Raw genomic sequence first — 27,893 nt, forward strand, 5'->3', positions numbered from 1 at the left:
GGAACTACAGCACGGTCACATGACTTCACGTCACCACCGCTAAGCTAAAGGAGGCTAATGTTGGGCTATAAAGGAACTACAGCACGGTCACATGACTTCACGTCACCACCGCTAAGCTAAAGGAGGCTAATGTTGGGCTATAAAGGAACTACAGCACGGTCACATGACTTCACGTCACAACCGCTAAGCTAAAGGCTAATGTTGGGCTATAAAGGAACTACAGCACGGTCACATGACTTCACGTCACAACCGCTAAGCTAAAGGCTAATGTTGGGCTATAAAGGAACTACAGCACGGTCACATGACTTCACGTCACCACCGCTAAGCTAAAGGAGGCTAATGTTGGGCTATAAAGGAACTACAGCACGGTCACATGACTTCACGTCACAACCGCTAAGCTAAAGGCTAATGTTGGGCTATAAAGGAACTACAGCACGGTCACATGACTTCACGTCACAACCGCTAAGCTAAAGGCTAATGTTGGGCTATAAAGGAACTACAGCACGGTCACATGACTTCACGTCACCACCGCTAAGCTAAAGGAGGCTAATGTTGGGCTATAAAGGAACTACAGCACGGTCACATGACTTCACGTCACCACCGCTAAGCTAAAGGTGGCTAATGTTGGGCTATAAAGGTATATTGTTTCAATCGTACCCTGCAGAGGGATGCATCTGGTCTCAGTGTAGAAGACGGTCTGAGTTTGGCCGTTCTGGTTCCACTCTGGAGTCAAACACGGAGCCTGCAGCACAAACAACAAAATTACTAAACAGTAAAGACCAGGAGTAAAGATAAATAAATCTAATTAATATAATTTATACATTTATAATTTTTCTAACAGAACGAGGAGTCCTGGTACCTGTGAGTGGTTGTGGGGGGGGTGTCCTCCCTGTGCCCAGCTGGTGAGGGTGGGGGGGGTCCAGCTGGTGAGGGTGGGGGGGGTCCCTGCTCTGTGCTGATGCTCATCACAGATCTTTTTGGCTCTCTGCTGCCAGCTGACGGCTCTCTGAACGAGGTACTGCAGAGCCTCGCCCTCCGGCAGCCGAGCCTTCAGCCTCCTGAGTGCCGCCAGCAGGGAGACGGCTGTCCTCAGGGGGGGCTTCTCTGAGCGCACGCAGCCAACGCAGAGCCACGGCTGGGGGGCCGGCTGGGGGTCCAAGGATCAAACAATTATATATTTTTTCAGAAATCTCAACATTCTCATTTCCTCAAAATAAAACAAATATCACTTTTTTCAGAAAAACTGAAAATTCTGAAAATCCCACCAAAAAAAATTGTAATCTCAAAATTCGCACTTTTTTCCTGAAAATATCGGAATTCTAATTTCTTCTGAAAAACCCCAGTCTGACTTTTTTTTCTGAAAAATCTTTAAATTCTGCATCAATAATGTATATTCTGGACTGAAAACAAACTGAATTTAACCAATGGGAATGAATGGACCTCGGTTTGACTTGCATACGTAAACAAAACAAAGTTTTGACGTTACAAGCTTTTGAAAAACTCGAAATTCTGACTTTTTCAAAAAAATATCTTTAGTCCGGATTTATTCTGAAAATCAAATAATTCCAGCTTTTTTTTTCTGAAAATCTCAGAATTCTGACTTTTTTGTAAAAATCTCACAATTCTCACTCATTTCTGAAAATATATTTTTTTTCCAAAATTAAAAATGATCACTTTATTCTGAAAATCTGAAAATTCTGAATGGTTTTTCCAAAAAATCTCAAAGTTCTGAAATGTTTACAAAATGTTGACTTTATTCTGAAAATCTCAAAATTATTTATTTATTCGGAAAATGTCAGAGTTCTCACTTCTGTCTGAAAAACTGAAGATTCTCTCTTTTTTTTCTGAAAATGTCAAACTTCTGACTCAATCATTTATATTCTGGACAGCAGGAAGTGAGGAAGAGTTTCCCCCAATGGGAATCAATGGCCCTCTGACTCACACACTGGGGGTCAGGCTGGGGGTCCGTCTGGGAGTCCGTCAGGGGGTCAGGCTGGGGGTCGGGGGGGTCCCTGACGCAGCACGCAGAGTGGAAGGCGTCTCTGCACAGCTCACACTGCAGCATGGCTCCCATGGGGGGCTTCTGACAGAAACACACCTCCAGGTCGCTGCAGGAGGCCGCTGGGAGCAGCTTCGACTCATTGGCCGCCCGCAGCTGAGAGAGAGAGTCCAGCTCCCGGACACGAAGATCCTCCAGAGTCAACATCTGGGGAGGAGACGCAGAAAAATCTCAATTTTCTGACTTTTTTGTGAAAATCTTCTTCTAAGTTTTCTGAAAATGTCCAAAAAAAATTCTCGAAACCTCAGAATCCTGACTTTTTTCAAAAAATCACAAAATTCTGACTTTTTAAAAAAAAAAGAAAAAATTCTGATTTAAAAAAAAAAAAATCAACATTTTGTAACTTTATTCGAAAAATCTCAGAATTCTCACTTTTTTCTGAAAATCCTAAAATTGTAAGTTTTCTGAAAATCAAAAACAAATAATTCACAAAATTCTAATTAAAAAAATAAAAAATGTTCTCAATCTCAAAATCCTGACATTTTTCAAAGAATCTCAAAATTCAGACTTACGTAAACAAAGCTCTTTGTCAACAAGACGTTACAACTTATGACAAGCTTTGTGAAAGTCAACTGATGTTGCATGATATGAAACTCTCATCACAGAATAAACTCACAGCAGCGTTCGAGTCCGTGGAGTCGGACAGAGCTTTCTCCACGTCGCTCAGCGAGCTCAGACACAACGCTTTCTTTTTGTTGCTTTTCGGCGACTCTTTCCCTTTCTTGGTTTTCCTCTTCGGAGATCCTGAAGTCCCGCCTTCACACCTCGGACACAGGACCTGCGAGGAGGAAAAGAAACGTCAGGAACAGAGAAACGCTCAACTCTCTGAGGCCTGAAAGTCTGTTTTAATAGAGGACATTTTAAACTGTAACTGACACATATACTGCTCACGTTTGAGACAGAGAGGGAGAGGAAGAAGGACGAAGGGGAAAGGTTGAAACCTAAAAGATGTCCGGATAATATGCAAAAAACAGGTGATAAATGTTGGAAACATATGTTAAAATGTTCTGGAAATATGTGACAAATATATTTAACAGACCCAGATTCAACTGTGAAAAATGTTTGAATTTTTTTTAAATGATGTCTCTGAAGATATGTGGTGATTTAAATGTGTAGAAAATACCAAACAATATCCCGAAAATATGTGGAAATAAATCAAAATAAATGAATCAAAAATAAATAAATCAAAATGTCCGTATTTTTCACATACATTTGAGAAATGTTTCAATATTCTTTCAAAGAAGAGAAATCTTTAAAATGTTTGAAACTCTTTTTTTTAATGTCTCTAAAAATATTTTTAAAATGTCTGGAAAACCAAAAGAAAAATCCCCAACAAAATGTGAAAAAGCGTTTCTGAGAATGCCTCAAAGATATGTAAAAGAGTTTGGAACTATAAAGACAAATATGCGGTCCTTTTCGGTGGATGCTACAAAAAGGTCCGGTGGAGATGAGGAGTAACGTGAGAGCTCAAATAAAAGGTTTTAATGTCAGATGCTCAGAAGCTACAGAGTAGAAATGGCAATGAAATTCTTCTGACCTGAGCTCCTCCAACAAAACAACATATATAATAAAATACAACAATGGTGCAAGAAGTCTAGATACATGTAAACCGAATATGATGTGAAGAGGAACAGAGTATGAAGTTAAATAATGTAGATTAAGACAACATTAAATACGTTGATAACTATTCATGTAAATAAGTAGATTAGTTTAGTAGCTGTTATTAAAAGTGTGATGTACCTCCAGTAGGGACAGAGTGGACCCTCTCTGCAGGAAGGCAGCCGCTGCAGACTCTCTCCAGCTCTGGACCTCCAGCAGCAGAGACTCCAGACGCTCTAACGGCTCCAGATGAACCTGGACCGCCTGACCTCTCAGAACCAGCTCCGAGAGACGGTCCACCATCGGGCTGCAGCCGTCCGCCTGCAGGAGGACACATAGATTATATATACATATATTATATATACATATTTATAAAACGGACAAGTCAAATCAAGCAATCTGATTGGTTCTTAGCCGTGATATAATGAGCGTATATCACGGGTAGAATTGTAGTTACTTTTCACAACAAGTCAGTATCCCTCCGCGTTTGAGAAAAGCTACAACCGTTACAACTGTTACATTACGTCCTTTACGAAACTAACTAACTTACAAAGCTCAAGATGGAAACATGTGAGGGATATTGTTGATTTAACTGTATACAGTTGGGCTGAAAAGCAAACTGCATGCTGTTTGCTTTTCAAACTGGAACAAGAAAGCAGCGGAGAAGTAACGGGGCAGAAACCCTCCTTTTTGACGCAGCGGTCCAGACATAGACATCAAACGGCAAAACATATTCAGTGTGCAGTTCCTTTGGCATCAGGGCAGGGATATCTAGATACTTTCCAAGGTTTGACATAATGAATTGTGCTCCTTTTAAAGCAAGCAGCGATGTTTTCAAAGCTGTAATAAAAAAGGTCCGCAAGAACGCTATCGAAGCAGTTCCTGCCGTCGCTACGTTAGTTCAAACGGTAACAACGGACTATTTTTTATCTGCCTGTCGGGTGTCCTTTGACCCATAATGACCGCCTCGCTGCACATTATCCCTTACTTAACTTCGACCTCCGGGGGGGTCTTACTATGGAGGAGTGGATTGAGCAGTGCCTATCTCCAGAAAGCACCTAAACTACGGCATGCAGAGCTACGTGAAGAGCAGGTAGACCAACTGGGAAAGTAGCACCATTCAAAAGCTTTCTGATGCGGGTCTTGAAACAAAGCAGAGAAATTATGACCGTTAGTGGCCACAGGTGGGAAAGCTCTCTCCAGAGCTACTGGAAGCCCAATCTCGGGGACCGGAGAAAGTGGAGCAATATTCTCGCCACGCCAAGCAACAGCCTAGAAGAACCTCAACCTATACAAGTGACCACGTAAGCCATGCTACTGATGCTGGACAGGTTTTCAGTGGATGCACAATAAACAGCAACATACACATTAATGTAAATAAACAGCCAAATAATGGATCAACGCTCTCTGTCTAATAAGTTCGCCAGCTGTTAGTGTTGTTGCATAGCAACCACCTCGCACTATGTTTCGTGCAGAAGGCAACGGAGGGGCTATTTTATTTTGAACATCATTATTTACTAATAAAAACTATTTATATTAGAGTGTGTATTTTTCTTTCATATTGCCACACTTGGTAACCGTTTTCTAAAACGCTTCGCGTCGGGCTGAACCACGCCCCTTAGCTGTGATATAATGAGCATAGACCACGGACTGTCGTGAGCTATTAAATATAGATTGTTGGTCACCCTGTCAGAGGCTTTCTGACTCAGCAGACCAGAATAACTTGAGAGGCTTTTCAACAGCACCATCTGGACCCAAAGCATGCTCTGACAGAGAATCTGAACTGCTACCATCTGATGGAGATCAATGAAGTCAGCCTGAAGCATCCTCTGTGCTCCAGTCCTCTCAGTGAACACAGAGCTACAGATCAGATGCACGCTGAAGGCTCTTTGAGCAGCTCTCACTGATCCTGCTGTGATGTTACATGTTTGTTGTTTATTTCTCATGTGTGTTGATGTTTGTCTGTTGATGTTACACATGGAGCTGCTGGGATGCAGGGAGCATTTCAGACTGGATCTTTAAAGAATTATCTTTTCGAGTATATGACAGAGGATTTTATAGATATTGTTACGTGCCAGGCAAGCTGTACTTATTTTGTTTTACTTTCCCTCCTGCTCTTTTCTCTTCTCCCTTTTTTCCCTGCAGCTAATCAGCAGCTGGCCTGCGGAGGTGGAGGAGTTAGGTACGTGTGGGGACATCTCATCACGCAGGTAACATCTGTTAGACGCACTAGGTTAGTACTTTGTCCCATTCTTAGTAGTTCAGATAGTGAGGCTTTTTGTTTGAGTTGTGGTTTCAAAGGATAGATTCAGAGATAGGCCTCGTTATGTTTGTTTCTTTGGTTTGGCACAATCTCCTTTGCCTCCTCCTCCTCCCCCTCCACCTCCTCACTTAAAGAACATTTGTTGGCAGCATTCTTTGTTTAAAAGGAATAAACATTTTTGTTAAGGTTCAGTCTGAGTCCCTTGTTTAATGGTTGTTGTGTGTGACTGTCCCCAGGTCCACAGACCTTAGTGGGGACGTAACAGATATACATAATCACACGTGTGTATATATAGAGAGAATGAAAACATGCTCAGTGTTGTTGTAGTAGTGCTGGATGTCTGACCTGGATCTCCTCGGCCTCCTGCAGCCACGCCCTGGCTCTCCTGATGGAGTCCTTCAGCAGGAGGCAGTTTGGGAGGTGAGCCGAGACCACGGTCGCCTTCTCAGCTGCAGCAGAGAGGGTCTCTATGGAGAGGGGGGGTCTGGAGGAAAACACAGGTGGAGGTTAGACACACCTGCAAGGTAAATAACTCATAACTCTATAACTCTAATACAACCATCTGTCTTCCTCACGGGAATAAATGATCCCTACAACTGGCTCTTTGCTCCCAACGTTTTTCAACTCAGGGCCCACTTAAGAATCTAAAGATTTTCAAGGCCCACATTCAACCATAAACAACGCAGAGGCTAAATAAAGTTCTGATTGGTCCATTCAGAACATGTGACACGTTGTTAATCCAGTAGAACAAACCGGTGTCAAGGACTGTAATTACCGATGCCAAGGACTGTAATGACTGTTGCTAAGGACTGTGATGACCGCCGTCAAGGACTGTGATGATCGTTGCTAAGGACTGTAATGACCGATGCTAAGGAATGTAATGACCGTTGCTAAGGAGTGTAATGACCGTTGCTAAGGACTGTAATGACCGTTGCTAAGGAGTGTAATGACCGTTGCTACGGACTGTAATGACCGTTGCTAAGGACTTTAATGACCGCTGTCAAGGACTGTGATGACCGTTGCTAAGGACTGTAATGACCGAAGCTAAGGACTGTAATAATGACTGATGCTAAGGACTGTAACGATGCTAAGGACTGTAATGACCGTTGCTGAGGACTGTAATGACCGTTGCTAAGGACTGTAATGACTGTGGCTAAGGACTGTAATGACCGTTGCTAAGGACTGTAATAATGACCGATGCTAAGGACTATAATGACTGTTGCTGAGGACTGTAATGACCGTTGCTGAGGACTGTAATGACCGTTGCTAAGGACTGTAATGACCAATGCCAAGAACTGTAATGACCGTTGCTAAGGACTGTAATGACCGTTGCTAAGGACTGTAATTACCGTTGCTAAGGACTGTAATGACCGTTGTCAAGGACTGTAATGATCGTTGCTAAGGACTGTAATGACCGATGCCAAGGACTGTAATGACCGTTGCTAAGGACTGTAATAACGACCGATGCTAAGGACTGTAATGACCGTTGCTGAGGACTGTAATGATCGTTGCTAAGGACTGTAATGACCGATGCCAAGGACTGTAATGACCGTTGCTAAGGACTGTAATAACGACCGATGCTAAGGACTGTAATGACCGTTGCTGAGGACTGTAATGACCGATGCCAAGGACTGTAATGACCGTTGCTAAGGACTGTAATGACCATTGCTAAGGACTGTAATGACCGTTGCTAAGGACTGTAGTGACTGATGCCAAGGACTGTAATGACCGTTGCTAAGGATTGTAATGACCGTTGCAAAGGACTGTGATGACCGCTGTCAAGGACTGTGATGACCGTTGCTAAGGACTGTAATGACCAAAGCTAAGGACTGTAATAATGACCGTTGCTAAGTACTGTAATGACCAATGCCAAGGACTGTGATGACCGTTGCTAAGGACTTTAATGACCGATGCTAAGGACTGTAATGACCGTTGCTAAGGACTGTAATGACCGTTGCTAAGGACTGTAATTACCGTTGCTAAGGACTGTAATGACCGCTGTCAAGGACTGTAATGATCGTTGCTAAGGACTTTAATGACCGATGCCAAGGACTGTAATGACCATTGCTACGGACTGTAATGACCGTTGCTAAGGACTGTAATGACCGACGCCAAGGACTGTAATGACCGTTGCTAAGGACTGTAATGACCGTTGCTAAGGACTGTGATGGCCGTTGCTAAGGACTGTAATTACCGTTGCTAAGGACTGTAATGACCACTGTCAAGGACTGTAATGACCGTTGCTAAGGACTGTAATGACCATTGCTGAGGACTGTAAGGACCGTTGCTAAGGACTGTAATGACCGATGCTAAGGACTATAATGACCGTTGCTAAGGAGAAGAGAAAGGAAAGGAGGTTCAAATAAAAAAAATCTTAATAGTGAAATGTTTCCACACAAATCAGAATGTTTTGCAAATTATTTGGCGGCCCACTTGCAATGCCTTCGCGGCCCACTAGGGGTCCGTGGCCCACAGGTTGGGAACCGCTAATCTAAATTAAGGGTGTCTCCTCACCTTCAGTTTTTATAGGACTTTAAAATCTCTTTAATTGACAAGTTTTATTGCTAATTAATTTCTTGGTGTTATGAAATCTTATCAAAATGTGTAATTAAAAGACCTGGCGTTCATCAGGCGGCCCGCCCGCTCCTCCCAGCTCTCGGAGACGTTGAGCAGCTCCTGCAGACGGGCCATGTCTCTCTCCAGTGAGCGGTGAGATGTGAGGCCCACCCCCTGATCGATGAGTCTCCTCAGGGTCTCCAGGCTCAGGGGCTGTTTCCCAGCGCTCTGAACCCCCTCCAGCCAGCGCGCCTGCTCCAGAAGCTCTCGAAGCCTCGGCAGCTCGGGCAGACCCACGTCGAAGTCGAAGCTGACATCCAGCAGACTCTGGATCTCCGTCACGCTCGGCCTCTCATCCAATAAAACCTTCTCGCTGTGCTGCTGGAAGTCCTCGATGCGGTTCAGGAGCTCCTGGAGGACGGGGAATACAAGAGACACAAATCAATGCTTCTGCAGAACTGATTTTATTATCTATCAATCAATCAATCAATCAATCAATGTTTGTTTATATAGCATCTTTCAATAGAAGGCAATTCAAAGTGCTTTACAAAAACGAAAGACATTAAAGATCTCCTATCATGCTATTTGTAGGCATATATTATAGGTCTCAGATATATAAAAGGTTTTTATCTATCTATTATATACATTTTTTTACATATCTTTCATATAAATTCAGACATTTTTCTGGATAGTTTTTGGATATCTCCAGCATATTTTGCCGATATTTATTACGTTTTTTTGTGATATTTTCCCCACATTTTTCAGAATGTTTTTTTTTATATTAATCATATATTTTTCTGATAATCCTCAAACATTTTTGGGGACATTTTGCAGCATCCTACCTTGAGTTTGGGCGCCTGAGGGAGGCTGCAGGACAGATTGTAGAGCTGCCTCACAAACGACCTCAGCTCCTCCACCGACAGCTGGCTGCACAACTTCCCGTTCCCACAGCGGTTCCTGAGAGAGGATCCATCACAGACGTTAATTCTTCTTCCCAAGTGGAGACAGAAGCTCTATTCATCTGGTGTGCATTTGTTACCTGGTCTGCCTCTTGCCGTTGAGCAGCTGCTGAGCCACAGCCGAACACTTCTCGGCGTCTGAAGCCACGATGCGGAGGCGTCGCAGGAGGTCGTTCTCCGGGAACAGTTTGGACTCCGACTGAGAGAGAAGGGAGCGAAACACCGGCAGACCTGAGAGGGAACGACACCTGGTTATAAATCAGGGTGATAAATCTGTGGTGGCGTTTTAATCCGTTTCTTCATTTAAAATCCACTTTTCCTCTATCGGGGTCGTGGGTTATGACGCGCTTCTCTTTGCTCTAAACAAACTTTGTGGAGATCGTTGTATCGTTGAATCACATCAGATTTATTCTTTGATCAAGGCAGCATACAAACATGAAGACACACTTCCTGGCTTCAAAGTAACTACAAGTTCTCCGTATCAAAAGGGAACAAAAAGAACACGGTCAGAAGACTATACCGCCTCCCGTCTAATCACAAACAGCTGTGTACCATTGTCATGCCATATAGAGGCACGAGCACGTCATACCCAACAGCGCACATTAAACAGCAAATAAGTGAGACTTAAGTTAAGATATTTTAAACCGCAGTGTGACTCACAAAACAGTTAAGAGTTTACTCTAAATCCTTATATATATATTAATCAGACAAACATTCAAACCATAATGATGAAAGGAAAATGGCTCTAACAGTTACACATCCATCCAATAAAGCCGGAGGGTGGCAGTGGTTTGTGAAACACGCAGTCATGCTCTTAATGCTTGCTACCCCTTATCCCTCAACCTATCCTAAGGGAGTGCATGTACGTAGACACGTTAGTTTAGCCGCTATAGGCTTGGACTGTTGGGGGGGGGCACCTTACTCCGTCTTTCTGTCTGTCTGTAACTGTGTACTCTCATGTTCCGATTAACCCAGCTTCCCCCAAATCTCTTTTTCGTGTCCATACATACGCGGGGATCCTGAGTCGAGGCTGATCCTGTTGCTGTGGCCGTGTGTCCCGGATCCTCTATCCTGAGTTCTGGATCTGAGTCGTGGCTGAACCTGTCTCTGCGGTCCTGCCTGACTCTCACCATACTACTTCCCTGATGGCTCCCACAGGATTGCTGACATCCTCGTGGATTCATCTTCTTATTATACACACATGCATTTCCAAACATTCCGTCTACCTACTCTGCAAATGTATTATCTTTTCAATTTACACACGGCATCTATAGCACGTCTGTCCGTCCTGGGAGAGGGATCCCTCCTCTGTTGCTCTCCCTGAGGTTTCTCCCATGTTTCCCTTTAAACTGTGGGGTTTCTCTGGAAGTGTTTCCTTGTACGATGTGAGGGTCTAAGGACAGAGGATCTAAGGACAGAGGGTCTAAGGACAGAGGGTCTAAGGACAGAGGGTGTCGTATTGTCATACTGATATTCTGTACAAACTGTGAAGTCCACTGAGACAAATGTAACATTTGTGATATTGGGCTATATAAATAAACATTGATTGATTGATGGATTAATTCATCTGAAGATCCCGCTTTTATTTAGTGACGTTCTGCTGCTGCTAACCCCTAACCCCTAACCCCTAACCCTGCTCACCTTTCTTCTTCTCCAGCTTGGCCTCCAGAGTCTCGGACACGTCTGAAGCCCAGTCATCGTACATCTGAGCGCGATGTTTCACCGCCTCCATCATGGGGAGCAGGTCGTCCAGAGAGTACCTGAAACTGCACAGGTGGAGACAAATCGTCATATTAAAACACAGATGTGCTCTGATCTATCCAAGTGTTATAACGTCTACGGGCTTTTTTAACAAATTAGAGGGGTCAAGGCTCTGGTTCCCTCTAGAGAGCGGTGTTCATTTTGGCAGCTATTTTTTATTTAGTCTTTAGACGAAAATGGTTATTAGTTTTAGTCATTTCTATCCTTCATAGTTTTAGTCTAGTTTTAGTCGAAACCTTTTCTCTCTTTAAACTAACTCAGTTCGGCAAATACAGGAATCTGAAATCTGAATCAATGTGATTGTGTGATATCTAGGGATGGGTATCGTTAAGGTTATTAACGATACTACTACTCTTAAAAATCTGTGTGCACGCCGCTGCAGCGTGTCTGTTAGGCCCCGCCCCCGCACACACAGAGATGGTTAGGCCCCGCCCCCGCACACACAGAGATAGTTAGGCCCCGCCCCCTGCACATAGAGAGAGAGAGCGAGAGAGTGAGGCCCCGCCCCCCGCACAGAGAGAGAGAGAGCGATAGAGAGTGAGGCCCCGCCCCCGCACAGAGAGAGAGAGCGAGAGAGAGTGAGGCCCCGCCCCACACACAGAGAGAGCGAGAGAGAGAGAGTGAGAGTGAGGCCCCGCCCCCGCACAGAGAGAGAGAGAGCGATAGAGAGTGAGGCCCCGCCCCCGCACAGAGAGAGAGAGCGAGAGAGAGTGAGGCCCCGCCCCACACACAGAGAGAGAGAGAGAGTGAGAGTGAGGCCCCGCCCCCGCACAGAGAGAGAGAGAGAGTGAGGCCCCGCCCCACACACAGAGAGAGCGAGAGAGAGAGAGAGAGCGAGAGAGGCCCCATAGTCCACCATTAACACCTTAGTCCCGTCTCGTCAACGAAAACTAAATAAACATTTCGTCAGTTTTTATTATCAAGAATCAATTTTTAGCTCGTAATCGTCTCGTCTTAGTCGTGTCAAAAAGGTCGTTGACGAAATGAACACTGCTTGAAAGTGTATCTGGAGACGAATGATCTAAGTCTGGCTATAACACCAGAGGATCTTAATTAGAGGGGGTGAAGGCTCTGGTTCTCACTTGAGAGTGTATCTGGAGAGGGGGCAGCCGCACAGGTGTGAGACGTGGTGCAGGCAGACCAGGACCCCCGGGCTGCAGGGACAGGTGAGAGCCGACAGGAAGCAGGTGGTCCGGCAGCGAGAGCACTGACGCTCGTCATCCTGCAGGTGGTCGTACCTGGCCTCCCTGCAGAGAGACACCCCCTGTGGAGAGAGGGAGAGAGACACAGGTGATTCAGAGGTAGGAGGAACAAGGGAACAGGCTGCGAGACGAGCGCAATGAGGACAAATACCACATCATAAGCACATCAGAGAAAAGAGAGGACAAAGAGAAGGGCAGGGTTTCAATGCTTACTGTTCCCTGTAACTGCTCTCAACTGTCTTCTGCAAAAAAGAAGAGAGACCTCACATGTGCTTCCTACAAAGGTGGTTCAATGAATTCTACCGTCTCTGTCCAACACGTGTAAGGACAGCCTGGGAGTTTCACTAAAACAACATAGAAAAAGGGACGTACTATTATACGTTTTTAAACACTGGCTACGAGTTGAATCCAGGCACGTGTTGCACATCCTGTCTTTAGCCGTGTATCAACTGCCATCCAGCTTAAGTGGAGGGACAGTGTCCCGCCCACTCACTCTCAGTGGTTGAAGGACGACATGTCCTGCATGAAACTTGAAAAGATCAGATATTCACTTCTATACTCAAACAGGAAATGTCAGGAAGCCTGGGAACCTAAATTCATTCCACTCATAGCTTATCTGCAGCATGTGTGTGTGTGTGTATACAGTAGATGTGTATGTTGCATGTACCGTAATTTCCGGACTATAAGGCGCACCTGAATATAAGCCGCAGCAGCTAAATTGAATGATGTGTACATATAGAAGCCGCACTGGACTATAAGCCGCAGGTGTTTTAATGTTTCATTACCATATGTAAGGGTTCGTGCACAGAGGGGATTGTGGGGAAAGAGATGGCTGTTTGAGGAAGCTCCCATTTATTAACATTTCAACAAACAAGTTGCATATTAGCATAACGTATTCAAGTGTTAGCATTTAGTGCAATAGTAGCTACAGAACATGTGCTGTGTAAACTGTACTGTATCACATAGCGTTTCAGACACACACACTTTTCAACTTTCAAACTTAAACGGTGCGCTCCCAGCGCACGTACCGGCAGGGATCTACAGCAGTGGTTTTCAACCAGTGGTACGGGGACAAACTGTCTCGCTCTCGTAATGTCTGTCTGTCTTGCTCTCGTTCTGTCTCTCGTACCACTCTCGGTTCCACTTTTACTTTTGCGCGCTACCTGTCTCACTCTTTTCCGGCCTCCAGCTTTTCCTGCTGTTGCCCGCCGCTTAAAGGTGGGGGGCACGGACCGGCCATAGAGCCCATAGAGTTAAAGGTGGTGGACTGTAACCTGTAACATCCATAGATTTAGGAGGTCCCCTAGTGGCCGTTAGCTGTAACAATCCATAGATTAGCCGCACTGTTATATAAGCCGCAGGGTCGAAAAATGGGGAAAAAGGGCGCGGCTTATAGTCCGAAAATTACGGTATGCATGTTGCATGTATGCATGTATGCATGTTGCATGTGCACATGTACATATATTCATTTAACAATGTTCCTGGTGAGTATTGGCGTGTATGAGGCTCACTGGCAGTGAATGTAGGGATTACTTTAGTCGTTGTTATTGTTTGTTTGTGTGTTTTTCGTTATTCATTTTTCTCTCTACAATCAGTACAGACCACTGTCTCATTCGAATGCATATATTCTGTTTCCATTTCTAAATGACAGACGCAATAAAAAGATTTTGATCAGTGTATGAAGTCATAAAGGAATGACAGAAACTCGACATAATGCAAAGTACATAAGGCCATTGTGGTATCGGGGAGTGCTTCTTCTTGTCCTACCATCTTCTTGACCTTGTCCCTGAGCTCCTGCTCCTCTCGGATCATGGACATCATGTCTTTATGGACGGCCGAGGCCAGGACCACGTCCAGCGTCCCTGCTTTGGACGCCATGTTGCACACCATCTCATCGTGGGAGAACACGTTGTAGCGGTGCAGGAGGCGGTAGTGGTCCACACAGCGCCGGCCCAGAGGCATCTGAGGGGCAGGGGGAGCAGGAGAAGGGTTACTCCTCTGATGCAGGAGCGGCAGTTTTATTAAAGGAAGCAAATGCATGCAACTCTCTTAATCACAGCAACTAGTTACAAACATCTGTAAGGAACATCTGAAGGAACAGATACAGAAATGTGTAAATATTGATGGAACACAGACTGCAGAAGGGATGCAGGGTTTTGAACAGCGGTTAGTTTTACTTGCAGGAAAACACAACGACAGGACGTTTTTGAAGACTTCCACACACTGATGCCTACCCAGTCCACGGTGCAGAAGTTGACGGCCTCGGCGAAGTTGAATCCCTGATTGAATCCGCTGTGGTACGCTCGAGGAAACGTGATGACGAACTCCCCCGCACACTGGTTGGTCCTGTAGATCTGAGGCGGAGAGAAAAGAACATTATCACACGGTTCAGGCGCTTGATTTTGAAAGTGTTCGGCTTAGGTCATACTTAGTGGGGTGTCCGGTGCCTTGCTCAAGGGCACCACGGCAGGGCAGGAGGTGAACTGGGACCTCTCCAAGTAGCAGTCCACACTCCATATTTAGGTCTGGTCGGGACTTGAATCGGCGACCCTACAGCTCCCAGTCCAAGCCCCAACTGACTGAGCCACTGCCGGACAGTGTTGTGTGTGTGTGTGTGTGTGTGTGTGTGTGTGTGTGTGTGTGTGTGTGTGTGTGTGTGTGTGTGTGTGTGTGTGTGTGTGTGTGTGTGTGTGTGTGTGTGTGTACGTACGGGCACCCCGTGGGCCATGAGGGTGTTAGGGTTCATGATGGTGACCAGCTGGTGCAGCAGGTCAGGCTGAGACTCAAACAGCTCTGGAGCCAGTTTCCTCATCACCTCCTCCAGCTGCTCCGCTGCGAAGCCCGGGGCCCCGTACCACGTCTTCGGCTCGCCCCTGAGGAGAGAGGGGCGTTAACATCCTGGAGAGAAGACACTGACACTACACCTGAAGAAAGACTTATGACTGAAGGTAAAGGACAGGTAACACGCTGTGGAATCACTCTGTTAGACATGCATTCAAAGCCCTACTACTACGACCCTAGGAAACATACTTAGAGTAACAACACTAACTGTGCAGTTAAACATATTTAAAGTACACCAACTTCAACTTAAAGTATTGATTGTGCATAAACAATTAGTACTCATAGTGAAGTAAACTTAGTTGAAGTACATAAAGTAAGTCAAAGTACATTTGAACTAAGGTTCGGTACTTGATTAAATATTACTTTCCCAACAGCATGTATAATAATGTGTGTGTGTGTGTGTGTGTGTGTGTGTGTGTGTGTGTGTGTGTGTGTGTGTGTGTGTGTGTGTGTGTCTCTGTGTGTGTGTGTGTGTGTGTACCAGTGCAGGTAGTTGATGGAGTAGCTCCAGTGTGTGTGTGTGTGTGTGTGTGTGTGTGTGTGTGTGTGTGTGTGTGTGTGTGTGTGTGTGTGTGTGTGTGTGTGTGTGTGTGTGTGTGTGTGTGTGTGTGTGTCTCTGTGTGTGTGTGTGTGTGTGTGTGTGTGTGTGTGTGCGTGCGTGCGTGCGTGCGTGCATGCGTGCGTGCGTGCGTGCGTGCGTGCGTGCGTGTGTGTGTGTGTAGGTGTGTGTGTGTAGGTGTGTGTGTGTGTGTGTGTGTGTGTGTGTGTGTGTGTCTGTGTGTGTGTGTGTGTGTGTGTGTGTGTGTCTGTGCGTGTGTGTGTGTGTGTGTGTGTGTGTGTGTGTGTGTGTGTGTGTGTGTGTGTGTGTGTGTGTGTGTGTGTGTGTGTGTACCAGTGCAGGTAGTTAGGTAGTTGATGGAGTAGCTCCAGTGTGCGTGTGTGTGTGTGTGTGTGTGTGTGTGTGTGTGTGTGTGTGTGTGTGTGTGTGTGTGTGTGTGTGTGTGTGTGTGTGTGTGTGTGTGTGTGTGTGTGTGTGTACCAGTGCAGGTAGTTGATGGAGTAGCTCCAGTGGTCCTCTATGTGCCAGCAGAAGGAGGAGAAGCACATCCCGACGTAGAGCCAGGGCAGCGTCATGCCGCAGATATCAGCCGTCACGTGGGTCAGCACCGAGGGGTTCATCATCGCCAGGTTGTTCAGGTTCCAGCCGCACTTCAGGTACTTCTGCACACACACACACATTTTTATTATTTTGTATTCTGGATTGTGGGAAAGGGTATTTCGATCTCTCTGCAAACACAAACTGGAAGATTGACATTAAAGTTGACTGAGATGCTGAGGTAGGGACTGCTATCGGTCAGTATATCTGAAATGGCTACGTTAGCTACGTTAGCTACGTTAGCTACGTTAGCTACGTTAGCTACGTTGCAGCGTTTGGTTTCTGCAGCTTTTAGTAAACGCTGCGCATGTTTCCTCGAGTTGATGAATGTTTTCTTTGTGTGTTTTGGAACATTTGGTTTTTATATCTGCATCATTTCTGAAGCTGCAGAAATGTAAAACTATCACCAACCCTACTCCGGATTGACTTCACTGCTTCTCAAAGACTTCTCTGTGGTTTCCCCTGTGTTCACCTCGTCCTCCGGGGAGACCTTGAACCTCCCGTTGGGGATCGGGAACCCGCTGCCGAACTCTTTGGAGGCGATGTCCGCTCCGTACTCCACGGTCACATCCTCCTCGATCGCTCCCACCAGACGCCAGAACTCCTTTTCCACCAGCTCCGTGGGAACCATCTGGGACGAGACGGTATAAATATATATATATATAATCAGAGGTGGGAAGTATTGGAGTACAAATACTTTGTTAGTGTACTTTACTCCACTACTTAATCTTCTGACGACTTTTTACTTTGACTTCTCACATGTTGAACACTAATACCTGTACTTTCTACTTCTTACATGTTGAACTCAAATACCTGTACTTTCTAGTTCTTACATGTTGAACTCAAATACCTGTACTTTCTACTTCTCACATGTTGAACTCAAATACCTGTACTTTCTACTTCTTACATGTTGAACTCAAATACCTGTACTTTCTACTTCTTACATGTTGAACACAAATACCTGTACTTTCTAGTTCTTACATGTTGAACTCAAATACCTGTACTTTCTACTTCTCACATGTTGAACACAAATACCTGTACTTTCTACTTCTTACATGTTGAACACAAATACCTGTACTTTCTACTTCTTACATGTTGAACACAAATACCTGTACTTTCTACTTCTTACATGTTGAACTCAAATACCTGTACTTTCTACTTCTTACATGTTGAACTCAAATACCTGTACTTTCTACTTCTTACATGTTGAACTCAAATACCTGTACTTTCTACTTCTTACATGTTGAACTCAAATACCTGTACTTTCTACTTCTTACATGTTGAACTCAAATACCTGTACTTTCTACTTCTTACATGTTGAACTCAAATACCTGTACTTTCTACTTCTTACATGTTGAACTCAAATACCTGTACTTTCTACTTCTCACATGTTGAACACAAATACCTGTACTTTCTACTTCTTACATGTTGAACTCAAATACCTGTACTTTCTACTTCTTACATGTTGAACACAAATACCTGTACTTTCTACTTCTTACATGTTGAACACAAATACCTGTACTTTCTACTTCTAACATGTTGAACTCAAATACCTGTACTTTCTACTTCTTACATGTTGAACACAAATACCTGTACTTTCTACTTCTCACATGTTGAACACAAATACCTGTACTTTCTACTTCTAACATTTAGAACACAAATACCTGTACTTTCTACTTCTTACATGTTGAACACAAATACCTGTACTTTCTACTTCTTACATGTTGAACTCAAATACCTGTACTTTCTACTTCTTACATGTTGAACTCAAATACCTGTACTTTCTACTTCTTACATGTTGAACACAAATACCTGTACTTTCTACTTCTTACATGTTGAACTCAAATACCTGTACTTTCTACTTCTTACATGTTGAACTCAAATACCTGTACTTTCTACTTCTTACATGTTGAACTCAAATACCTGTACTTTCTACTTCTTACATGTTGAACCCAAATACCTGTACTTTCTACTTCTTACATGTTGAACACAAATACCTGTACTTTCTACTTCTTACATGTTGAACTCAAATACCTGTACTTTCTACTTCTTACATGTTGAACTCAAATACCTGTACTTTCTACTTCTTACATGTTGAACACAAATACCTGTACTTTCTACTTCTTACATGTTGAACTCAAATACCTGTACTTTCTACTTCTTACATGTTGAACTCAAATACCTGTACTTTCTACTTCTTACATGTTGAACTCAAATACCTGTACTTTCTACTTCTTACATGTTGAACCCAAATACCTGTACTTTCTACTTCTTACATGTTGAACTCAAATACCTGTACTTTCTACTTCTTACATGTTGAACTCAAATATCTGTACTTTCTACTTCTTACATGTTGAACACAAATATCTGTACTTTCTACTTCTTACATGTTGAACCCAAATACCTGTACTTTCTACTTCTTACATGTTGAACTCAAATACCTGTACTTTCTACTTCTTACATGTTGAACCCAAATACCTGTACTTTCTACTTCTTACATGTTGAACTCAAATATCTGTACTTTCTACTTCTTACATGTTGAACCCAAATACCTGTACTTTCTACTTCTCACATGTTGAACACAAATATCTGTACTTTCTACTTCTTACATGTTGAACCCAAATATCTGTACTTTCTACTTCTTACATGTTGAACACAAATACCTGTACTTTCTACTTCTCACATGTTGAACACAAATACCTGTACTTTCTACTTCTTACATGTTGAACCCAAATACCTGTACTTTCTGCTCCTCTGGTCATTATGAACTGTTTGTACTCACATGAACCGGCATGTTGAAGTAATCCGATTTGAAAGCGTCGGCCATTTGTCCGAAGGCTCTCAGAGAGTAGTCTCTGTACGCCTGCTCGAAGCCGAACGCCTCGTGAGGTTTGTTGCATTCCTGCAGGGAAACATCATCATTAAATGAATATATTGAATGTGTTCAGGGCATCTCTGTATTCTGGGGTTGTAGAGCTTTTCAAGAGTGACATCCAAGCACTTTGAAGCCTTTCTCAACACATCTTAACTGTTACTATAAGTGCAATCACATAATATCAAGTTTAAAGAATAGATTTATCAGATTGTTTATTTATTATATTGTTTATTTCTCATATACGTTGTTTACATTCTGCTACTGGCTGCTTTTCCCCTTTGCACGACCCAACACCTGCAATATAACACTTTATCACCATCATCCTGCAGATACCTCGCCACCTTCTACTTGCACTTTTATACCTGGAATGTCTCATTATTATTTCATTTAAAAATGTTTAATATGTGTGCATGCCGATTTACTGAATACTGTTTTGAATTAGTCTCTGTCATTATTGTCTCTTTGCTGTAACTATGTTTGCCTCTTTGGGACGAATACAAGTACTTTATTTAGTACTCAGATGTTGTCCTTGAGTAAAAGGAGAAGTAGAAGTTTTTCTGGCAAATGTATGAATTTAAACATTTCTGAGTCTGTCCTGGGAGTATTGCTCCCTCCTAAACTCTCCTAACCCACAATGGTCTTATTTGTAAAGGTGTACACTAGTTTTGATATCTTGCCCAGCTCATTAATCACATGTTCCTCCTCACCTGAGCGAGGCACTTGGGGCACCTCCAGTCTCCTTTGGGGATTTCTGGCAGGGGGGGGATGAGGCAGAACGTGTGATAGCTGTCATCGCAGCCGTCGCACAGCAGGAGGCGCTCTTCGTCCCCCCCGCTGCCACACACCAGACAGATCACCAAGTCCACCTGCAGCACAGAGGGGGAGAGCCAGGCCGGCTGAAGAGAGAACAGCATTAGAGAGGGGCTTTTACAGGGGGACCCTGAAGGCAGCATCTCCCTCGTCCAATGGGATGTTTCCATGTGATTTTGGATTATGTCAGAAAATTATTTCAAATCTTTTATGATACATACACGTTAAATTATGCAGGATAATCTACACTTATTAACACCACTTCTGAAGTAAGAAGCTATGACACATGACTTCACGTCACCACCGCTAAGCTAAAGGAAGCTAATGTTGGGCTATAAAGGAACTACAGCACGGTCACATGACTTCACGTCACCACCGCTAAGCTAAAGGAGGCTAATGTTGGGCTATAAAGGAACTACAGCACGGTCACATGACTTCACGTCACCACCGCTAAGCTAAAGGAGGCTAATGTTGGGCTATAAAGGAACTACAGCACGGTCACATGACTTCACGTCACCACCGCTAAGCTAAAGGAGGCTAATGTTGGGCTATAAAGGAACTACAGCACGATCACATGACTTCACGTCACCACCGCTAAGCTAAAGGAGGCTAATGTTGGGCTATAAAGGAACTACAGCACGGTCACATGACTTCACGTCACCACCGCTAAGCTAAAGGTGGCTAATGTCGGGCTATAAAGGAACTACAGCACGGTCACATGACTTCACGTCACCACCGCTAAGCTAAAGGAGGCTAATGTTGGGCTATAAAGGAACTACAGCACGGTCACATGACTTCACGTCACCACCGCTAAGCTAAAGGAGGCTAACGTTGGGCTATAAAGGAACTACAGCACGGTCATATGACTTCACGTCACCACTGCTAAGCTAAAGGAGGCTAATGTTGGGCTATAAAGGAACTACAGCACGGTCACATGACTTCACGTCAGCACCGCTAAGCTAAAGGAGGCTAATGTTGGGCTATAAAGGAACTACAGCACGGTCACATGACTTCACGTCACCACCGCTAAGCTAAAAGAAGCTAATGTTGGGCTATAAAGGAACTACAGCACGGTCACATGACTTCACGTCACCACCGCTAAGCTAAAGGAGGCTAATGTTGGGCTATAAAGGAACTACAGCACGGTCACATGACTTCACGTCTCCACCGCTAAGCTAAAGGAGGCTAATGTTGGGCTATAAAGGAACTACAGCACGGTCACATGACTTCACGTCAGCACCGCTAAGCTAAAGGAGGCTAATGTTGGGCTATAAAGGAACTACAGCACGGTCACATGACTTCACGTCTCCACCGCTAAGCTAAAGGAGGCTAATGTTGGGCTATAAAGGAACTACAGCACGGTCACATGACTTCACGTCACCACCGCTAAGCTAAAGGAGGCTAATGTTGGGCTATAAAGGAACTACAGCACGATCACATGACTTCACGTCACCACCGCTAAGCTAAAGGAGGCTAATGTTGGGCTATAAAGGAACTACAGCACGGTCACATGACTTCACGTCTCCACCGCTAAGCTAAAGGAGGCTAATGTTGGGCTATAAAGGAACTACAGCACGGTCACATGACTTCACGTCACCACCGCTAAGCTAAAGGAGGCTAATGTTGGGCTATAAAGGAACTACAGCACGATCACATGACTTCACATCACCACCGCTAAGCTAAAGGAGGCTAATGTTGGGCTATAAAGGAACTACAGCACGGTCACATGACTTCACGTCACCACCGCTAAGCTAAAGGAGGCTAATGTTGGGCTATAAAGGAACTACAGCACGGTCACATGACTTCACCACATGCAGGAACATTAGAGTTTGTACTCACTGGACTGGGGAGGACTGGAGGGGGTTTCTTGTATCTGGACTTTAATTTGTCTTCAATGATTGGCTCTTTAATTTCCACGGGCTCCTGTTTCACTGGGATGGGAATCTCTTTTTCTGCAAGACAACAGAGAAAAGGTGACCAACAGCATCACAGACGCAGAATACAAACACGTGACATAGGGTTTATAACACAGCGTCATGAAGCCGTACGCGTCTAAAAGGCTTTGTTTTATATTTATCAGTTAATATGCCAGGCTCAAATGTCTGCCTGTAAACATTAGCATCAACATGTTAAATATTGTTATTATTTTCCACCTTCTCTGACTTTAATATTGTCCCGTTAGAGCAGGGGAGTCAAACTCAATTTCATCTCGGGTCACATCAGCATTATGGTTGCACTCAAAAGGGCCGGTTGTAACTTTAAGACTATATAAAAAAACATATATACAAATAAATAATATATGTAAAATAGTGTATTATATTACATGATTGCCTCTGCGTTGGATTATTATCAGATAGGGTAATAACTTCATAATTAACTACGTCATACTTGACAAATAATTGTAACGGTACGTCCACACGGCAGCGTGCGTTGAAGCCTGCGGGTGGGCGTGTCTGGCGTGCGACCAACAAACAATCACATGAATCTCCTGCCCCGGACACACAAGCACGCAGTTTGATTGGCTAGAGCTTGTACTGGCATAGGATTTGATTGGCTGGTGCTTCCGTCGAAGCTTGAAAAATTGAACTGTTCTCCACTTTGGAAGCGAGCACAATGCAGTTCGGCAAAGCGTGACGTCACCCCATTCAAAGTGAATGGGAAGCGTCTCGGTTGAAGCGTTGTAAAATGAGATGCATTGTGGGACATGTAGTTCATGGGCAACGCGCTTCTGTAAAGCGGCACGTAACCGTATAATGAACGTAGTATATTCTTTCAGAGCTCTTGCGGGCCACATTAAATGAAGTTCTGAGTCCCTGCTTTGAGTCACAAGGACTACGCTGAGGTGTTGTCATAAATACTGTTTATATATATTTTTTATTTTGGGATGTGGAGCCTCACCTGGTTCCTGTTTGGCGACGAAGGATCCCATCCTCCTCCTCAGGTTGGGTCTGTCTCCGGGCTCGACTGGTTCTGTCTTCACACAGACGGCCTGCAGAAAGGTAAACAACTTATAATACATAACAGGGAATATGTGCAGAATTAGGGATGCACGATATCACAATATAAAGTGAGTGAGTGAGTGAGTGAGTGAGTGAGTGAGTGAGTGAGTGAGTGAGTGAGTGAGTGAGTGAGTGTGTGTGTGTGTGTGTGTGTGTGTGTGTGTGTGTGTCTCTGCATTGAAACGTCCCCCACCTCACACTTCATGCGTTTGGCTCTTCTTGCAGAGTGTGTGTCGGGCGAGGTCGGGGGGGTCTGCAGCTCCTTGGTGTCCGCAGTGATGTCACTTCCTGTTCCCTCCGCCTTCTGAACACACTGCAGGACACACACAGCGGGTCTTTAACCTCCCCATTTCTGTATTAGCACTAAGCTAATGTTCCTGCATGTTTCTTTTTGTTCTGAGTTTGTTTCTTCACGGTTTATTACACGTTGCTTTGGATAAAAGCGTCAGAGAAATGTAATATAATATAAACAAGAGGAGGTTTCAAGATTGCTCTGCATCACAAGATCTGTGTGTCAAACTAGTGTGTGTGTCTGTCTGTCTGTCTGTCTGTCTGTCTGTCTGTCTGTCTGTCTGTCTGTCTGTGTGTCTGTCTGTCTGTCTGTCTGTCTGTCTGTCTGTCTGTCTGTCTGTCTGTCTGTCTGTCTGTCTGTCTGTCTGTCTGTCTGTCTGTCTGTCTGTCTGTCTGTCTGTCTGTCTGTCTGTCTGTCTGTCTGTCTGTCTGTCTGTCTGTCTGTCTGTCTGTCTGTGTGTGTGTGTGTGTGTGTGTGTGTCTAACTGGAAATACCTGTGTTTTCAGGTGAGATATGAATAGATGTTTGGACGCTGCGTTTAATTTGACTACGCCAACAAAGACAGGTGTTCTAAAACAGGAAGTATTTTAAAAGATCTCTTTATGTGATTATACTTGTGTTTATCAGCTGTAATAAAATAAGCTCTGGGGAAGTAAGAGCGTCACGCTGCGGCTGAAGGACTCCATCAGAGAGAGAGTCAACATCCAGAGGAGGATGTGGTTAGAGAAAGTATTTCAGTTTAAACAGGGAGGAACATGCCAAGCTGAGGAAAGGTGAGCAGGTGAGCAGGTGAGCAGGTGAGCAGGTGAGCAGGCGAGCAGGTGAGCAGGTGAGCAGGCGAGCAGGTGAGCAGGTGAGCAGGTGAGCAGGTGAGCAGGTGAGCAGGTGAGCAGGCGAGCAGGCGAGCAGGTGAGCAGGTGAGCAGGCGAGCAGGTGAGGAGAGTCAGACGTTCAGAGAGCTGCACGTCGAGGTGCTGATTAGTCATTAAAGAGGCCATTAAGAAGGAGAGGACACTTAAACTGATGAGCAGCTAATTAGCTCTCAGACTTAATTCAAACTGTAGTCTTACGTCGCAGCGCTCAGGAGTTTCAGGGCTTCCTCTGCCTCCACTGGTTGGCTAGTCTGTGTTATTGTGTAACTTAAATATCAATAACGAGCGTCAGATTGCACCAACAGTCTCTCAATAACACAAACTGACGAACAGACCGACGGAGAGGAGGACCAGCAGCGCCTCTGACCCTTCGGTCTTTAAAGAGAGGAAACGTCTTCAGTTGAAACCTGCCTGAGCTAACACATGAAAAAACTAGAATTCTCCAACAACTGATGTATTCTTTTAAGGTTTAGAGGTTTTGAGGTACTTGTACTATAGCTGAGTATTTTCTTTTCATGCCACTTCTACCGCACTATAAAAGGGTACTTTTTACTGATCATTAGGATTTTTACATAAAACACGGGTTTTAAAATAAAAAATAGCCAAAACTTCACGTTTAGATTCTTGTTAAGCTGTGAAAATATTATATTTCTTGCATATACTTTTTTCTGATATAGATTTTGTTTTAGATTTGGAGGTACTTGTACTTTCCCTGAGTATTCTCAACATAAACTTTATTTTGAATTATTACATTTTTGGGGTATTTAAAAAATAAATAATTCAATCATTTATTGACTTTCTTTCAGAACACTTACTTTTACTTATGAACATTTTCAATCCAGGACTTCTATTTGCAAGAACACCTTTCATCCACTGTGATACAAGTACCTTTACTTAAGTAATCTGAATACTCCACCTCTTCAGGAAACCACTACTGATTGCTCGACTCAAACGATCTTTGTGCTGAAAAACGAGCTCCCAGATGTTTTAAATTCCCAGTCCGACAGTGAAACAGGACCCTGAACACACCGCCACACGTGCACGTCTTCATTGAAACAGGACCCTGAACACACCGCCACACGTGCACGTCTTCATTGAAACAGGACCCTGAACACACCGCCACACGTGCACGTCTTCATTGAAACAGGACCCTGAACACACCGCCACACGTGCACGTCTTCATTGAAACAGGACCCTGAACACACCGCCACACGTGCACGTCTTCATGCATGTTTGTTAATGGTGAGTTTGTCGACACAAACGTACCTTTTCCAGTTCAGGATCAGCCTCCAAACAAAGCTTCAGTTTGGAAGCTGTCTCTGGAGCCTGAGCAGAGAGAGCCGGAGACACACATGTTGGTTTTGAGCAGCCCTCAAAAGCAATTCAATTCTCACCAGACTCTCACTATCTGATGTTAGTCAAACAACAGAGTTAAAAAAAAACGTCATACTGCAACGTAAACAAACCATGCATTTCCTAATAATGCATTTGTTTCCTTTTGTTTTCATGCTAGGACACTAGTCTTCCTGTACACATCTTTTATAGCGTAACACATGATTTCACTTTGGCTGGAACATTAAATGATAGGTGGAAATAAAAAGCTATGGACGAGCATCATCAGGGTTTGTTTATAGATCAGCCGAACTCTGTTTACTGTGTTTCTGTTGACACAAACACTGTGAGGGTGAGTAAAGCAAACATTTACACATCTAAGGCCCCGTCCACACGGAGACGAAACGGGTTGTATCCACTACAGTTCTTTATCGTATGGACAGTTCGTCCACACGAGGCCGACACGGGGCCGACACGAGGCCGACACGGGGCCGACACGGGGGGTGACACGGGGCCGACACGAGGCCGACATGGGGGGTGACACGAGGCCAACACGGGGCCAACACGAGGCCGACACGGGGGGTGACACGGGGGGTGACACGGGGCCGACACGAGGCCGACACGGGGGGTGACATGAGGCCGACACGAGGCCGACACGGGGGGTGACACGGGGCCGACACGGGGGGTGACACGAGGCCGACAAGGGGCCGACACGAGGCCGACACGAGGCCGACACAGGGCCGACACGGGGTCGACACGGGGGTTGACACGAGGCCGACACGGGGGGTGACATGAGGCAGACACGAGGTCGACACGGGGCCGACACGGGGGGTGACACGAGGCCGACACGGGGGGTGACACGAGGCCGACACGGGGCCGAAACGGGGCCGACACGAGGCCGACACGGGGGGTGACATGAGGCCGACACGGGGCCGACACGAGGCCGACACGAGGCCGACACGGGGGGTGACATGAGGCCGACACGGGGCCGACACGGGGCCGACACGGAGCCCCAACGGAGCCCTCAAACGATACCCTCTGATAACGGCTCCCAAGGTGGGAAGGTCTGGGGACGAAACACTTGTGGCTTCGTGTGTACGCCCTATACGATCATAGCCCCGCCTCTCCTGCTCACCCCGCGTCATTGCTGATGCGTTTCGCCAACAGCAACAACAACAACAACAATGGCGGATCACAGGGTTGCGTTCGTGCTCCAGACGCTACTGACCGTGATACAGCTTTTAGTGCCAAATCTACAGTTTGTTTGTTTATGCCGATGCTCTGGGGTCTTCTTCGCTGCTTTGGGTGTATTTTGTGGCGGAAGTACAGCGCCACTTACAGGCCCGGCATATGTACTACAGCGTCTCCAGCGGGTTCGTTTGGACGGACACGTTTCTTGAGCCTCGTCTCGTCTCCGTGTGGACGGGGCTTAAAATGATGCTTTCTTCATCTCTGATTGTATGTTGAGGTTTTTGTTTATGAGTGAACGTTCAATAATGCAATACACAAGTATAAAATAAATGATATGTACGGAGACGAGGAGGGGGTTTATTGTCTCATTAATTTGTGAAATCATGATTTTTTTTTATGTAGAAATATAGAATCATGCAGGTATAGATTTCGGTGAGAATATAAATGATTTTAGTAAATGTAAGATTTTTTTGGGGTTTTTCTCTTTCTGATTCTTCTCCTCAAAGCATTTGTCGTTTCATGAGGTTTTTTAATAAAACAAAACACAAATTAGGAAGGAGATTGTTTTGACTTTTTGATAATTCGTGAGATTTTCGTCTGTTAAGAAATGAAGGGATTTTATATCCTCAATGTGAGATGCTATTCTGATTCAAAGTGCTACGTTAACTATCCACAGGATTCAGATTTCTTCCTCAGTCATTTGTGTGTTCATGCAGTTTTGTATGACGACACTACGAAGGGATTTTAGCATTTCAAATATTTTAAGAATTTGTCGTAAAATTAACAACTGTAGATGTAAACAAATAATATATATGGAGCCAGGAGGGTTTACTCTTAGGCCGTTTCTCAATGTCGAGTACGCTTGCTTGGTAGCACATGTCTTCAGAGTCACTTGCTTCAGAAGCGAGGCAAGAATCCTTCCTGGCATTCGGAAAACGAAGAGTGGAACAGGCTAGCAAGTGTGCAGGTGTGCGTCATATGAGAGGCCCCGCCTTACATTTTCCGCCACAGATTTGGGGAAATTGGTCCGTGCGCAAAGCATTGTGGGGATTTTAAGGACGCAAAGTCTACCCATGTGAAGCCTCGAAATTACCCCAAAACCAAGGACGCGGCCTCGGTGGAATTC

At 44.7% G+C, this 27,893-nt stretch overlaps 1 protein-coding gene across 2 annotated transcripts in view; it reads right to left on the bottom strand.

The window, feature by feature from the left end:
• Nucleotides 1-27,893, bottom strand: part of kdm5bb (lysine demethylase 5Bb) — a 47,249-nt gene that overhangs the window by 9,817 nt on the left and 9,539 nt on the right. Inside the window, exons 5-26 of one of the 2 annotated variants that reach the window (XM_079675169.1) lie at nt 25,511-25,570; nt 23,274-23,393; nt 22,980-23,070; nt 21,921-22,033; nt 19,979-20,167; nt 19,179-19,298; nt 16,869-17,027; nt 16,280-16,461; nt 15,110-15,272; nt 14,634-14,753; nt 14,167-14,361; nt 12,280-12,461; nt 11,078-11,202; nt 9,517-9,667; nt 9,320-9,434; nt 8,539-8,888; nt 6,267-6,405; nt 3,800-3,979; nt 2,676-2,837; nt 1,943-2,206; nt 860-1,147; nt 658-742 (exon numbers count right to left, since the gene is read on the bottom strand). In XM_079675169.1, coding sequence (XP_079531295.1) covers nt 658-742; nt 860-1,147; nt 1,943-2,206; nt 2,676-2,837; nt 3,800-3,979; nt 6,267-6,405; nt 8,539-8,888; nt 9,320-9,434; nt 9,517-9,667; nt 11,078-11,202; nt 12,280-12,461; nt 14,167-14,361; nt 14,634-14,753; nt 15,110-15,272; nt 16,280-16,461; nt 16,869-17,027; nt 19,179-19,298; nt 19,979-20,167; nt 21,921-22,033; nt 22,980-23,070; nt 23,274-23,393; nt 25,511-25,570 — 3,553 coding nt within the window. The remainder of the gene's footprint in view (nt 1-657; nt 743-859; nt 1,148-1,942; nt 2,207-2,675; nt 2,838-3,799; nt 3,980-6,266; nt 6,406-8,538; nt 8,889-9,319; nt 9,435-9,516; nt 9,668-11,077; nt 11,203-12,279; nt 12,462-14,166; nt 14,362-14,633; nt 14,754-15,109; nt 15,273-16,279; nt 16,462-16,868; nt 17,028-19,178; nt 19,299-19,978; nt 20,168-21,920; nt 22,034-22,979; nt 23,071-23,273; nt 23,394-25,510; nt 25,571-27,893) is intronic. The other variant, XM_079675170.1, reaches the window with a different exon arrangement.

Source organism: Notothenia rossii (genome assembly GCF_949606895.1).
Source record: "Notothenia rossii genome assembly, chromosome: 4".
Lineage (NCBI taxonomy): Eukaryota > Metazoa > Chordata > Actinopteri > Perciformes > Nototheniidae > Notothenia > Notothenia rossii.